General features: G+C 43.3%; 1 protein-coding gene across 12 annotated transcripts in view; it reads right to left on the bottom strand.

The window, feature by feature from the left end:
* Positions 1-14,240: 14,240 nt before the first annotated feature.
* The window catches only part of LOC115930576 (neuroblastoma breakpoint family member 3-like), a 50,463-nt gene continuing 48,115 nt past the window's right edge, over positions 14,241-16,588 (bottom strand). For all 12 annotated transcript variants that reach the window (XM_055387063.2, XM_063702023.1, XM_063702027.1 and 9 more), the window contains one exon: positions 14,241-15,997. In XM_055387063.2, the coding sequence (XP_055243038.1) occupies positions 15,754-15,997 (244 nt within the window). In that variant the 3' untranslated portion in view covers positions 14,241-15,753. The remainder of the gene's footprint in view (positions 15,998-16,588) is intronic.

The following is a 16,588-nucleotide window of genomic DNA, read 5'->3' as shown; positions in this document are numbered from 1 at the left end:
CCCACATCTCTGCTAAGGCTTTCCCTATTGGAGGCTCTCTGTGGTGGTCTCACCCTTGTGGTAGCTTCTGCCTGGGTCATGAGGCCAAGGCTCCGGGTGGCTCCATCCTTTAAAATGTAGGTGAAGACAGGCATGTCCCACATCTCATGCACTCTTTGGACTAGTGGAGATGGCACCATGAAGACGTCACAAAGGTCTACTGCCTGTGCCTTCTGGAGGAGCAGCCTGAGCTACACAGCTGGGGTGGTAAAGGAGCACTGAAATCATTTTGTTCCCAAGGCCTTAGCATTCTGGGCCTGTGCTGGGATAAGCAGCCCCAGCAATCTCCAAAAATGCCTTTGGGGTCATCCTTCCATTGTCCTGATGTACAGCATCTGGCTCTCTTCTATTTGCATGAATCTCCTTATCAAATGGTTGCTTGGCCACACCCTTGGTGTTCCCTCCCAACCATGCTTTTTCTTTTCCTTTTTTTTGAGACAGGGTCTTTCTCTGTCACTCAGGCTAGAGTGCAGTGGTACAATCTCAGCTCACTGCAGCTGCAGCCTCCCAGTCTCAAGCAATCCTCCCAGCTCAGCCTCCCGAGTAGCTGGGACTACAGGTGCTTGCCACAATGCCAGGCTGCTTTTTTTTTTTTTTTGAAACGGAGTCTCACTCTGTCACCCAGGCTGGAATGCAGTGGCGTGATCTTGGCTCACTGCAACCTCCGCTTCCCAGGTTCAAGCAATTCTCCTACCTCAGCCTCCCGAGTAGCTGGGATCACAGGCGCCTGCCACCAAGCCCAGCTAATTTTTGTATTTTTAGTAGAGACAGGGTTTCGCCATGTTGGCCAGGCTGGTCTCGAACTCTTGACCTCCAGTGATCCACCCGCCTTGGCCTCCCAAAGTGTTTGCATTACAGGCATGAGCCACCATGCCCAGCCCCAGGCCCCTTTCATAAGGGAACTAATTAGCTCCTAAAGGCCCCACCTCTTAATAGTATCACATTAGGTATTAGGTTCTAACATACGAATTTTGGGGAGAAATCAACATTCAGACCATAGCAGCAACCATCATCACGAGGACATTTTCATCACCCTAAAAAGACTCCTTGTAGCTCTTAAACAGTCACTCCCATTCCCCACCCCCTCAGCCCTAGGCAACTCGTCTCCTTTCTGTCTCTACAGATTTGCCTATTCTAGACATTTCATACAAATGGAATCATACAATATGTGGCTTTTTATATTTGGCTTATTTCATTTAGTATAATATTTTCAATATTTTTTCCAGGTTGTACTGCATATTAGTACATCATTCTGAATAATATTCCATTTTATGGATATACCACATTTTGTTTATCCATTTATGAGTTGATGGACATCTGGGTTGTCTCTGCCTTTTGACTATTATAAATGATGCTGCTCTGAACTTTGGTGTGCAAGTTTTTGTTTGAACACTTGTGTTCAGTTCTCTTGGATATATATCTAGGAGTGGAAGTGCTGGGTCATATGTTTAACTTTTTGAAGAATTGCTAAACTGTTTTTCACAGAGACGACACCATTTTACATGTCCAGAAGCAATGAGTGAGGGTTCCAATTTCTACATATTTTTACACTTCTTCGAGTCTGTCTTTTTTTATTACAGTGGATGTGAAGCGGTATCTCACTGTGGTTTTGTTGGCATTGACTAATTTGGTTAACTTGAATCTTAAACTCAGCTGATAAAAAAAGAAATAGATAATTTCCATTGACCCTAGTGACTAATGATGTTGGGCATTATTTCATGTGCTTATTGACCACTGTATATCTTTGGAGAATTGTCTGTTCAAGTCCTTTGCCCCTTTTTTTTTTTTTTTGAGAGAGAGAGAGTCTGGAGTGCAGTGGTGCAATCATGGCTCACTGCAGCCTCGACCTTCCAGGTTCAAGCAATCCTCGCACCTCAGCCTCCTGAGTAGCTGGGACTACAGTTGCATGCCATCATGCCTAGCTAATTTTTGTAATTTTGTAGACAGGGTTTCACCATGTTGCCCAGGCTGGTCTCAAACTCCTGGGCTCAAGCAATCCTCCTACCTTGGCCTCCCAAGGTGTTGGGATTACAGGTGTGAACCACTGCACCCAGCCTTTTGTCCATTTTTTAAATTGGACTGTTTGTCTTTTTGTTGTTGTGTCTAGAAGTTCTTTATATATTCTGGATACCAGATCCTTATCAGATATATGATTTGCAAATATTTTCTCTATTTCTGTGGGATGTCTTTTTACTTTCTTTTTTGTGTCCTTTGATGCACAAACATTTTAAATGTTGATGAAGTTCAATTTATTTTTTTCTTTTGTAGTTTGGGCTTTTGGTGTCATACCTAAGAACCCATTGCCAAATCCAAGGTTATGAAGATTTACCCCTATGTTTTCTTCTAGGAATTTTTTAGTTTTAACTCTTACATTTAGGCATTTAATCCATTTTCAGTTAATTTTTCTTTGAGAGAGAGGGCTTCATTCTGTCATTCAGGCTGGAGTGCAATGGTACCACCATGGCTCACTGCAGCCTCAACTTCCTGGACTCAAGTGAGCTTCCTGCCTCAGCCTCCTAAAGTGCTGGGTTTACAGGCATGAACCACTGTGCCTGACTGAGTTAATTTTTGTATATGGCATGAGGTAAGGGTGTCCAACGTCAGTCTTTTGCATGTGGATATCCAGTTGTCCCAGCACTGTTTGTTGAAAAGACTATCCTTCCCCCATTGAATGATTTTGGCACTCTTGTAGAAAATTATTGTATCATATATTTATGGGTTTACTTCTGGACTTTCATTTGTATTCCATTGATTTCTATGTCTGTCTTCCTGCCCAGCACTATACTGCCTTGAATAATGTAGCTTTGTGGTATGCTTTGAAATCAAGAATTGTGAGTCCTCAGCTGGGCGTGGTGGCTCACGCCTGTAATCTCAACACTTTGGGAGGCTGAGGTGGGCGGATCACGAGGTCAGAAGATCGAGACCATCCTGGCCAACATGGTGAAACCCTGTCTCTACTCAAAATACAAAAATTAGCTGGGCATGGTGACAGGTGCCTGTAGTCCCAGCTACATGGGAGGCTGAGGCAGGAGAATCGCATGAACCAGGGAGGTGGAGGTTGCAGTGAGTGGAGATGGCGCCACTGCACTCCAGCCCAGCGACAGAGCAAGACTACCTAAATAAAAGTTGGATGTGCTGTTGTGGCCACTGCCTTTGAGAGGAGGCAGGTTTGGTCATGAGGACAATAATTACTACGGAAAAAGTTGAAGTAGTACTTTATCCAACCCTGACACTGTACTAAGCATTCAAATACAGTATTTCTTATCCTCCCTATATCCACAAATTAGGTTTCACCACTTTCTATTTTACCGACTGGGGAAACCAAAACTTAAAGAGAGGTGGTAAACCAGCTTGTTCTAGATCACTCAAACTAGCACATGGCAGAGCCAGAATTCAAATCCTCCAATGTCCTGTGTTCATTCCACACACACTGATGTTTCTTAAGACATTAACGTGGCCTTATCTAGTTAGGATAGCCACAAGAATGTAGGACAAGCTATTTCTGCATGCTGCAAGTTTAATGCTCTCTAAATTTTAGTATAATTTAAAGTTTATTGGGTTACAACTGTGTGAAAAATAGGCAAAGGAAAATAAGACTTCGAATGAATATATCAGCATGTTAACATCAGTGTACTGGGGCAGTGGTAGTCAGAATGAGAACTAATCCACAGCATTTTACCCAATGCCAGGCACTGTTCTAAAGCATTTTATAAGAATTTACTCGTTTAATTGACATTAGTACCTGATGGGGTAGGTAGTTCCTTTATTACTATTTTAACATTTGAAGAAACTGGGGCATAGGAAAGTTTACAAATCGGGATTTGAAGCAACAAGTCTGGCCCCAGGATCTTTTCTCTTAACTGCCACACTACACTTCCTCAAGAATGAGAGAGACTGTGTTTTTCTTCTCTTCTGGTTTTCAATGTGGTGGGTGGCCCTATAGTTGTAGTCCTTTTATAATGCAAAACAAAATTATTTTTAACTTACGGTTTGCATGTTTCCAAAACCTCATGTGGTCTCTAAGTAGGCCTTAGTATTTCTATAATAATCAGTTGGATAGAACTTTATATGATTATTATTATTATTAGCAGTATGCCACAAACTCATTGTAGAAATTCAAACTTAGCCTCATTTTGGGTAAGAGTTCTCCTATTAACCTCCTGTCCTCCTCTTCCCCACTACTTGTCAGGTGTGGAATTGGCCAACAGCACCCAAATGTGACAGCTGACTCCAGGGAGGGAAGGTGAGCCCCACACCCTGTGCTCTTACCGGGACTGGTGGTTTCCTCCTGTTCAGCCTCATTCTTGCTTCGGCTACAAGTCTTATAGCCCAGGTCCTGGAGGTCCACCTGGATCTGCTTGCTGTCCTGCTTCAGCAAGGGTTCACCTGCGCGGGAAGAGACAGCAGGTGTTACAGAATGTCTGAATTTCCCACATACGCCCTCAGCCTCAATGGCACATACCCTAACCTTGTGGGGCAGGGAGGGCAGCTCCACAGTGCGAGAGAAGCTTCTTTGAACTGGTGGGAGAAGACACCACCAGCTCCAGGAAGCAGAATTTCTTTCCACAGGAGGAGCCTGCATTTGCCATTGATAATCTCCCCTTCAGATAACCTAGGCTTTAGTTGGGATGAGATATCTGTAAGTCAGGGATTGTGTACTCTCATCTCTAGCAGCCCCATTGAAGCTGGCAAGTGCTTTATCAGCAGGGGTTCAATAAATGTTGAATGTAAAACATGGCTGATTACTTTTTATTTTCAATCCAACAAATCTCCATTTTTGGTGAGAAAATCTTGCCAAAACCAACCAAACAAATGCATAAAAGTATATGAAAAAGAAAATGAAAGCTTCCCTGCCTCCCAATCCCACTTGCTTGGTGTCAGCTATTATTTATTACATAGAGGAAGGGGGCGAGGCACCGAGGAAGTCCCAAGTCCTGTTCTGACAATCATCTGGCCTCCCTGGGCAAAGGGAAAAGAGGGAAGGCAAAAAGAGTATAACATTACTGTTTGCAGAAATTTCCCCTTGGTACAGGAAACTCTGGTAAACTGAGAGAGTATGTTTTCCATGAGGGAGGCCTCAAGGGCTCTTCTCTGGCCCTAAGCCCAAACTGGATTTTGCCTCATTTTCTAAGATGCATAGGAAATGGTAAAAGTTGATCAAAGGAGAGGGCAGAGAAAGAAAGAGGACGACTCCTCCCTCACAGGTCCGCCTTCCTCGGTGTTGCTTGAGGGATCAGAGGAAATGCATGAACATAGGTGCGTGGGAGCTACGGCTGCTCTATGAACTCAGTGCCCTCCAGCTATGAGCTATTGTGAGGTTCCATGATGTAATGGTGAGCGCTTTGGACTCTGAGTAAGGTGATCAGCGTTCAAGTCTCAGTGGGACCTTTCTGTATAATGCCAGTGATGTTCCTATTGCTCCCTAAGCGGAATGGGGGAAATTGCCCCAGTCATGGTCACCCACCCTCCAGGCCACTGGCTGTGTGCGATTGGAGTCCCGGACCCAGTGACCCAGCAAGACCCCTCCCCTCTCAGGGCGACCCTGGGCCTCCAGGTGACAGGTCTCCTCCACTGAAAAGGCTGTCTCCCCTCAATCCTAGACCCCGAGTTTTCTTTTATTCCCATCATTGAGCTGTTGCCCTGTGTCTTTTTGGAAGAAATGACCTATATGAAAAGCTTTACTTCCGGGATTCCCTAATTCCTTCATCCCTGAGGACGGTGCAGTTTTTCAGCTCCTGGTCTTGGCTCCAGTTCTAATGCGCACGTTTCATTTTGTTGTCATGGGATCCCCTCCAACTGGCTACCAGTGGATTCCTGTCCTTGGGGTCTCTGTGGACGGCAACCAGATGCTGCTCTTGTCCCAGATCCTGACACCTCTCTCCAGGGAATTGCCTCCCTCAGCCTCCTAAATCAGCCAATATTTAGATTTGGGCCTGGGATAGCAGCAACTGTGGAGAACAGAGGTTCCTGATCCCTGGCCAGCTCTCCCACAGTGAAGGGGAGAGGAGCACAGCAGCTGGGAGGGGCAAGTCTGGGGCCCTGGGCAACCCCCTTCTTCCTGCCCAGACTCTGCTCTAAGGAGAAGTTGCCTTAGGACCAGATCAGATGGAAACTCTTTTGTTCTCTTCTCATCAGCAGAAAAATTTAGGCAAGAGCTCTGGAGGACCTTCCTAGCTCATAAAAATGGTGTGGCCAAATCTCTCCAGTTTTGGAAATGCCCAAGGTTACCAAGTATTTTGAGGGCTCACTTTGGAGCCTCTGAAAAGGAGGGGTGAGGGCCCATGGAAGGTACCTGAGGGATGCAGGGGAGAGAGGGGAAAGAGCAGACAGGAGGGAGGAGAGAAGGAGGGAGGGGGAGAAAGGGCGCATGAGGGCCAGGAGCCAGGATTCACCCTGACAGTTCAGTGACTGCTCCCTGCCCCCAAGGTTCCCACTGTGACACCTTCCAGCAGGTGGTTTCCATCTCTTATTGATATCCTATGAACTTGGCTCTATGGAACGGCCCCATCCTATTTGTCTGGCGTGAGTCCTGACAAAGTTTCTTTGCATCGTCTGGGGGACGAGATGGGGGTATATAGGTTTGCAAGTGACTAGGAGCTAAGTCAGGACCTTGTGGAGCCACTCAGAGTCAACTGTCAAGTAGCCTCCTTCCCCCATTCCCTTGCAGGACGATTGCCTGCAAGACAGGGCCTGGAGAAGTCCAGGGCACCCAAGGCCACAGAAATGTCTGGGGATGAGTCCCGGCTGCAGATGCCTTGGCTGAGCTCACTGTGTACTTCCAGGGTGCACAGGGCAGGGACTCTGGGGGTCTGGCCGGGAGACTGAGCAAGGGGACCAGGGAGGTTATGCAGAAGGCTTCTGCACAGCAGGACAGACATTCTTCTTGGAGCCCCCAACCTGAATCAGGTCTTCCACCTCCTCTTCCTGAAGACCCTTTACTGCAGTCATTCTTTTACTAGAACTGCAAGTTTATAGAACATAGATTTCAGTGCACTCATCTGGCCAACCATCTTCAGTGGCCAATGCCCAAGGTAATCCCTCCCTACCAAGACCTGAACTCAGGACCTTACCTTAAGGAGAAGATGTCCTGTTCTTTCTTTCCCACCAGAACTGCCCTGGCCCAGACCCCATTTCTGTCTGGTGACCAGGACAGTCCCCTCACCAGTCTCCCAGGCTGGGGAGGGCAGATTCTCCTCAACTCCCTGCCCCTGAGAGACCCCAACAGTCTTGTGTGTCTCCAGCCCACAGAGGACTATCCATGGCCCATATCTCTCAAAACTCTCCCCTCCCACTCTGAATCCACCCTCCACTGCATGCTCCCCTCACAGAACAGACGTGGTTTTTTTCCGTGTCCTCGTTTTGCCTACCCATACCCCATATTGACTTTTCTGTCTTAGAACTACCTGTCCCTCTTTGGACAGTGTCTTCTTGGTACCACACATGAAGATGTCCTGCTCTCCCCTGCTCAAGGATAGAGTGCCTGACCTGAGCTGGGCCCATCAGATCCAGTACTTACCCGGAATAGGAAAAAGATGGGGAGGATGACCAAAGATTACAACAATCTCCGAAGCTTATCCACTTGAGAGAGAGTCCCTGAAGATACTGGCCTTTCATTCCCGCTATGTATATCCAGTGTGACTGAACTCTGAATAACATATACAGGTTATAATAATGTAGTAGTTGGCCCTCAAACTAGGACACAAACATGTTAGAGGGTAAGGTAGTGAGAGGCATGTTTGGGGGTGGTGGTGATGAGCAAGTATGTGAAGGAGAGATAGTGCCTACACTTGAAAATCAAAAAGTGATAATATCTATTTAGACGTAAGGAGATAAATAACTAAATACTTGCTTCTATGTGATGAAACTCTGGGAGTACACAAGGGGACTGCTGTTTTACTAAACAAATTTTCAAGTCTATGTAACTTTGATAAAGTATCCAAATAAAAAAATTCCTTTCCCATATATGTATGTGTGTATATATGTATTTGTATACACATACATATTTGCATTTTTGTATTTTGAATATAAATTTTTATACAGTCATGTGAACCCCTCTTTTCATTTAAGGATTTGAGTTTGATGTCATGCATGCAATGTGATCCCACTGTGTGACTACAGGAATTTTGGCAAAAGTAAGTTCAGAGGAAATGGTAGGCAAGTACTTCCCAGTTTTGGCTAGAAGATGGAGAAAAAAAGAATTCTCATAAAATATTAAAAGTGTGACTTGTTACAGCTTCTTTTCATAGTAATTTGGATAGAAATTAGCAAATTCAGAAATGTATAAATACTTTGGTCTGACAATTCCATCTCCAGTTATCTATGGAGAAATAGACAAGTGATGCACGACAGATACATGTGTCAGTCTGGTCCCTGCAGTTGTATTTGTAATAATACACATTGGAGCAATTTCATGGCCATCGGTTAGAGAATGTTTGAAGAATGACCCATTCATATCAGGAAGGACGTTTCAAAGATCAAAGCCTGATGGAAATGCTGGAGGCCGTGACGCTGATAGGAGCTCATGCGTGTTGACCAATTGCTATGTGACAGGCATTGGCTCCACGCTTTTCCTGCGCTGCTCATTTAAACGTTGGACAAATTAAATGTTCTGATTTAGCCCATTAGACAGATAGAAATGGAAGAACAGAAAATTAATGTGTTTAACTTTAAACGCTAGCAGATTAGGTTTTTCACCCAGAGCCTGTGGTTTCACCATAGGCGTGATTCAGATTCTGTTGTTCTCCACTTTAGGAATTCCCTGTATTCCAAATATGAGAAGCTGAGAAAACAAACAAACAAACAAACTCAAAACCCTAAAAACCGGGATAAGTAAGGGTAGATGTTTGCTGGGTGTGGATTAATAATGGACTTTTTTTGCCCTAAGCAACAAAGAGGCACCTTGGAAAATAGACAAGGGACAAGAAGAGGAGAAGCTTTAAGATATATTTGGTCCAAGGAAGAGACTCTTCAGAGGGAAGGTCACATCAGCTAGAAACACTAATGCGACTGGATGGGCTCAAACCACCGACTTTTCAGTCAACTTCCAACAGCACTAACCTAGTGTTCCAGAGACCCTGCTTGTTAAACAGTGAAAGCTGTTGCTCAATTGTGTCATCCATAATTGTCAAATATTGTCATTTAGTAGCACAAGGAAGTATTCTCTGTTGCCAAGATAGAGTACCCATAACTCTTCTGTTTTGTTGAACATTCTTCCCCACCACAAACCCTCTTTAGAAGACTGGGGGCTCCTAAAACATTGAGGCCAACAGTCCTGTCCTTGTGCACATTTGGGCATTGGCCCAGGGCCAAATCAGTGGGAGACTCCTCCACGCACATGCCAGGTCCCCAGGTGACAACTGCAGTCCCTGGATCTGAGGTCATCCATTTTCCCATTCCTAGCTCACCTCACCCATCGTAAAGCCTGGTCAGGATTGCCAGAGACCCGAGTGGGCAGGTGCCCGCACTAAAGACAGAACCTGCTGTGTGCCCACCTTGCTGATCCCTCCATCCTTCTAGACAAGGCTTTGTGAGCCAAGGACCTTGGGTTTGCTCACAAGGCAGCCCCTCACCTAGTAGGCATTAGTTAATTATGTATAGTATATGTATATGTGTATGTATATGTATATGTATATGTATGTGTATGTGTATGTGCATATGTATGTGTATATGTATATGTAGTCCTCAGGTTGTATTCCTTAAATATATATAATATATGTAATTCCTTAAATATATAATTTTAATACAAAATTTTTAAAAGATTCCTTTCATAAACATTTACAATAACACCAAGAAATATAAACTACATAGCAAAGATGTGAAAGCCAGCGAGGCTCAGCTTCAAATCCTAGCGCTTAGGAAGGCCGTGGCAGGAGGGTCGCTTGAGCTCAGAAGCTTGAAACTAGCTTAGGCAACATAGTGAGACCTCATCTCTACTGAAAATCAGAAAAATTATCCGGGTGTGGTGGTGTGAGCCTGTAGTCCCAGGTGCTCAGTGGATGAGACCCTAGGATGTCATCGGCCTGAGAATTCCATGCTGCACTGAGCTGTGATCTTGCCACTGTACTCCAGCCTGAGTGAAAGAGTGAGATCGTGTGCAGAAACAAAAGAAGAAAAAAAAAAAGCGGTGAAAGCCTATATATTGAAGACTACCAAGTATTGCTAAGAGCAGTTAAAGATGTTTGGAATAGAGAACGTTCCTTCTTGCATTTCAAGATTGCTTTTGTTTTGGGGGGACACTTGCTATTTTTTAGGAACATGAAGTTCTTCTCAGGCATTCCTGTAAAAAAGGCCACTTTTTGATAGGATTGTATTGAGTCTGTGGATTGCTTTGGGTTGTATTTTTATCTTAACCATGTTACAACTTCCAACCCATGGACACAAGATGTCTTTCCATTGATTTAGGTCTTCCTTAGTCTCCTGGAGCAATGTTCTGTAGTTGTCTGTGTACAAGTACTGCACCTTCTTGAACAAATTTATTCCCAGGCATGTTATCCTTACAGGTGCTATTATAAATGAAATCATTGTGTCAGTTTTCTTCTCAGATAGTTCATTGCCATCACAATGGATTGTTTGCTGAAAGTTTGCTGAATTCGCTTATTAACTCTGATAGTGTGTGTGTGTGTGTGTGTGTCTGGTGTCTGTGTGCATGTATGTGTGTTTGCATTTGTATGTATTATTTGGGATTTTCTATACATAGGATCACACCATCTGCAAATTGAGATCATTTTGTTTTCTGTTCAAAACCATTTTTTCTCGTGTTTATTTTTGAAAGATAATTTGGCCAGGTGTAGAATTGTAGGTGACAGTTTTTCTTTTTTTAAGTACTTTATTGCAAACTTCTTGTTTGTAAAGTTTCCTATGAGAAATCTTATGCCATCCTTATATTTAGTGCTCTGTATGTAACATGTTCTTTTCCCTTTTATTACTTTTAGGATTTCCTTTTTATCACTGGTTTTGATGGATTCGATTAAGGTGTTCCTTGGTGAAGTTTTCTGCATGTTTCTTGTTCTTAGGATAATCATATTTCTGTAATATTTGAAGTTTACGGTTTCCATGGAGCTTCTAAATCTTTAATCCAGTATGTTTTAAATATCTTTGTCTCTCTTCTCCACTACCTGCCCTTCAGGGATTCCATTTAGCCCTATACTGGGGGGTTTAAAGTTTTGATGCTGATGGTCTTTATATGTTTTCAAGTCATTTGTTAATGTGTGTTTCATTTATGTTAGTTTCAACTTCTGTTCCTTCTAGTTCAATAATCTTCTCTTCTGCAATGTTTAATCCAGTGCCTTCTTCCATTTCACACTGTAAATCATAGTTTTTATCTACAGAATTTGATATTTAAAAAATCTTCAACCTCTCCATTTAATTAAAATACAATTATACTAATTGCTGTAATGTCCTTTTCTTCTATTTCCAACTTGTGTGTCAATTTCAACCAGATTATTAGATTCTTCATTATGTGTCATGTTTTCCTGCTTCTTTGGCTGCTTGATATTCTTTTATTTTTATTTATTTGTTTTTGGGGGGATGGAGTTTCACTCTCATTGCCCAGGCTGGAGTGCAATTGTGTGATCTCAGCTCACTGCGACCTCTGCCTCCCAGGTACACAAGCGATTTTCCTGTCTCAGCCTCCCAAGTAGCTCAGATTACAGGCATGCACCACCATGCCCAGCTAAATTTTTTGTGTTTAGTACAGATGGGGCTTCACCATGCTAGTCAGGCTGGTCGTGAACTCCTGACCTCAGGTGATCCACCCGGCTGCTTGATATTCTAAGACTTGATGCTGGAGCTTTGGTGTCAATGCTCAAAAGTGCCCAAAGACACCACTAAACCTCAGTGTCTATGCACACCCAAGCTTTTGCAACAGGAGAGGTAGAGACAGCAGAGATGAGTGTGCTACAACATGCTGGTAGAAGGTACCCCAATTGTGCTTGGGGCTTCCTATGCCTCATAGAAAAATGTGCCTTCCTTAATTTTTCCCGTAAGAACCACCCTACTTCATGCCCTGTCTCTCTGTCCAAACACCAGGACAGCCCTCAGACCAGTCTCAACCCCCCAATGGATTGACAAAGGTCCAAATATGATTCAGTGGAGAAGGCATTCTCTTGTCAACAAATTGTGTAGAAACAACTGGACATGCATATCCCCAAAGGAAAAAGATTCACTGAACCTCAATACTGACTCAAAAACTAACTCAGAATGGATTATGCAACTAAATATAAACTATAAAATTAGAAAAAGTAAAGCAGGAAATATAAGACAAAATCTTCATGACACAGGCAAAGTGTTCTTTGTTATCAAGAAACACAAACCATTAAAGAAAACATTGATAAATTCAACTTTATAAAAATTAAAAGTTTTTGCTCAACACGAGACAGTATTAAGAGAACAAATATAAGCTGCAGATTGGGAGAAAAACAGGGGAAATGACAAATGTGACAAAGGGCAAGTGTGATAGTTACTTGCACGTGTCACTGGGACTGAGCACCGGTGTGCAGGGACATTCGGCCAAATGTGATTCTAGTTGTGTTCCAGAGAGTGTTTCACATATGATTAACATCGGGATGGGCAGACTAAGTGAAGCAGATTGCCCCCCTTAACGGGGGTGGGACTCATGCAATCAATCAAAGGTCAGGAGAGAATTAAGAGGCCTAATAGGAAACAAATGCTTTCCTGGGTATCCAGCTTTCCTTCCATCTTGGGAATTTCAGCCTCCATAATCTCAGAAGCAAATTCACATATGTATACACACACATATACATTTCATAGGTATGTGGCTAAGAGTGTATTTTTAAAAGTTCAGCCACGAGATGATTGGTGAAGCCAGCCAATGAATAAGGGTGTTTTCTATTATATGACTCAGTCTTCTTTTGTACACGATTGAACTTCTGCATTTGAAGTAGGAGGACAGGAGAGAGCAAGTCCACCTAGGATGATAACAGCTGAATTTCTCAACAGACACTTCAAAGCCCTAGGGGTTAGAGAGTCAAAAATCCCACCCATAACCCTGCCCCTAAACACCAGGGCTAGGGAACACTGTTGCCCTCAGGTGATTTTCTTTCACTGGGTCTGGGAGCCACACAAGGGCAGAGGGAGCAGGAAACACTATGCAAATCTCGAGGCCAGGACAGCAGGGAGGGTCTGTTCATGACAGAACACAGGTAAAACTATCCTCAGAAAGAGCATGTGGAGAAACACAGATCATGCCTGAGACCTGGTGGATTAGAGCACTGGCTACTGGGGAATTCAAAGGAAGGGGCTTCACCATGCAGAGGACCAGAGGTGCCAGTCTTGGAAACGCAGAATTGCTGGGAGATGGGGAGGCATGGACAAAGGAAGCATCCTCTGGAGACTCATGGTGAAGAGAACAAATGAAGTAACTGGCAGAAATTATAGGTCCTGGTAGAACAAAATAGAATCCCACAACGAGAACATACACCTGTATGTCCTGCAAGGAAGACAATAGCTCCTAAAAACGCAAGAAAAATCATTTTGGGCAAACACCTTATATCCAGTAATGCGATCCATGTATCAAGACCGTGAGGAAGATTATTAAACATGCTAAACTCAGCGAGACCTGATTCCCTCATGAGGACTCTGTTACGATGAGTACCACTCAGCAAGTGATGACTGTGACATTCACTTTTGAACAGCTCATGAGCATTAATATATTTAATTGTGGATCTAAACCAAAAACCAAGGTGTGGGCAAGATGACAACCACAGAATGTCACTGGTATATGTTTAGGTTCAAATACCATTATGAGAAGTGGCAGGTAAAGGAGGTAGGAAAAAGAAAACACATCATGTAATTGACTGTCATATGGAAATATTTGACGTTGAAAGTCATAATTTAAAGTGTATAAACCAAATATTAGAAGTGTGTCTAGTTCAAAGGGGGGAAAACTATGAAACATTTTTAGTCAGTATCAAACATGAGCTACACAACCCTTCCTAAATGCCAGAGGCACACACAGACACACACAAACACTCTCTCACAAAGAATATAAATATCTAGAACCAAGAAATGGAGTAAATGCATTCTGCTACATATGGTAAACATAGCCTACGAGGTGGAAGAGATTAGAAAATGAACAGGGAAATGAAAATGTTTTTATTAATTCACATCAGTACCCACCAAAACCAATCAGCATAACAAAAGATTATAACACTGAATGTAAAAAGCAATCCAACAGTCCAGAGTGATAGGCAAAAGTTTTTAATTGTATAGATTAAAATAACTTTGGACAAAAATTAAAACTCAGGCAGAGAATGTTTTTTTTCAACAACACACACTAGCAAAAACAAAGGCACAGTAAACATTGAGGCAGAAAATTTCCAGTGTAGAGATATGAATATAATAATAGACACAGGCAGGGATGATTAATAAATGATAAAATGTTTAGACGATGATCATTGGAATACAGGACATTTCTACTTTTAAAAACCACTCTCCCAAATACTTCATCATAAGTAAGGTGTCTCTAAAAGGGACAGATCTCCTAGACCCCTCCTTAACCAAGTAACCAGTCCTGATATCATGATAATGCTGATGGACAAACTAGACCTTCTCTGCCCATGGATGGGCCGAGGTTGGAAACTCACAGTATCGACTCTGTAGTGTTCTTGATGAAATGTTTAGGCTGAATTTAATCATGAAGACATTTTCAGACAACTTCAGAATGTAGACCATTGAGCCAGACAGCTGACCTGTCTTCTACAAATAAGTCCATGTCACCACAATCAATGACAACAACAAAAAGATGAGGAAATATTTGGGGTTCAAAATAACTAAAGAAATGTAGCTACATTATCATTTACTTCTTCTGAACCCAAAATATCTCTCCTCCTTTTTGTTGTGTGATTCGTGGTGACGTGGACTGTGTGAAGGAGACAGGTCAGTTGTCCTGCTCAGTGTTCTACATTCTGCAGTTGTCTGGTGATTACCTCCTATGAAACTCAGGCTAAGCGTTTTCTGCAAGAACATGGCATTGTTCATATTCTGCACCGGCAGAGTCCCAGGTGACATGCTGTCTCTTGCCAGCGGCTCCTGACTCCTGTTCTTTACAGGATGGAATTGAAAGGAGCAGGGCTAAGGCCTCTCAATGCTGTTTGTCCATCTAGCTGTGGTCTTCCTAAGTATTGATATCAATTGGAGGCTGAAGGACTGTGGCTTCTCTACTCAAAGGAGCCTAGTGGGTTAACAACTGTCAAGAGCAGTCAGTGGTTCTGAAATACAATCCTCAGCCAACGATCCCTCCTGTGTTACAGATGGATCAGCTAAAACAAACCAACACTGAAGATACAAAGAATGGGGTTAGGTTCAATGAAACCAGGGTAACACCTTTGGATGAGCTAAACACAAAGATGACACTGACCTTGAGCAGGTATAGAAGCTCAGAGACATGCCTGCAAAATGAAACCCCTGAGGAACTTTGTAGCTACCCAGAGACATCTGGTTCAAATTAGAATGTCTGGCAGATCACTCCCGGCATGTGCTACATAGTCGTGTGAACGCGTCACACCTAACTTGGGTCCAATGTCTCCAGACTGAGCACAGGTGGCCACTGGCATGGTCTGAGAATAGGAATAGAGCCATGCCCACTTTCCCATCCTATCACTGGGCTTCCAAAGGGAACTACAGTTTCATTCAAAATTACATGTGCCTATAGGTCCTGCCTGCAGCAATGACATCTCTCAGCTTAGTAAGGGCTGCTTAGTGTGGGAATATGACTCCCATCTGGAAGGCCAGGTGGTGCCTTATCACTGTCAAAGTAAAAAACCTATTCTCCACGTCAAGGGCCAAGCTGACGTCCTGTTCCTCAAATGAGTAAAAGGCACTTCTGTACTGCTGGAATGAGGCATGTAGTTGAAAGTAAGTTGAAGTAGTGGAATAACATCTATCCAGAGAGTCCTGCAAGACTTCAGGCTCTTCTGCTTCCATCAGCACCTCGTTGAGCCTGGAAAAGGAGACAAAACTAAAGAAGCAGCCAGGGAAAATCAGACACCACAGAGCCCCAACTAGATTTCAGGGGTAACATAAGGAAGTGGTCGAAAAAGGAAAAGGATAGGTCCATTAATGAGGTAAAAAAATTATTGCCTTTATGTTGGGATAGAACAGGGCCAAGTAGAAAACAATGAAAGAGAAAGACAGAGAGTGAGAGAGAGAGACAGAGAGAGACAGAGAGAGAGAGAAAGTGAGCTCAGTGAATTGGCCAGGTGACACATTGATGAGGGAGTAAAAGGACACTCTGAGTTAGTGCCCTCAGGACACACAGCAAACAGTGATCATGAGAAGAGTGAGCTCAATAGTTTTCCATCAAGTGTGCTTAAAATTCCATGCAGTCGCCATAAGGGTACAACTTCTGAGGTATGGTCAACCTATGGTACATTAGTAAATGATAAGGGGAGGAAGAAATGAAAACCTAAACGTCTACTGCAATGAAAACCAATAGCAATGTCAGCAGGAGTAATTCAGCCTTCATTGAAAACATGAAATCAAACACACTGTTTTCCCTGGATCTGTCGTCTCCAGGTGTTAACACAGAATT

The sequence above is a fragment of the Gorilla gorilla genome, chromosome 1 (genome assembly GCF_029281585.2).
Source record: "Gorilla gorilla gorilla isolate KB3781 chromosome 1, NHGRI_mGorGor1-v2.1_pri, whole genome shotgun sequence".
Classification (NCBI taxonomy): domain Eukaryota; kingdom Metazoa; phylum Chordata; class Mammalia; order Primates; family Hominidae; genus Gorilla; species Gorilla gorilla.
Note: the sequence above shows the minus strand (reverse complement) of the source record. Positions and strands in the feature narration are given on the sequence as shown.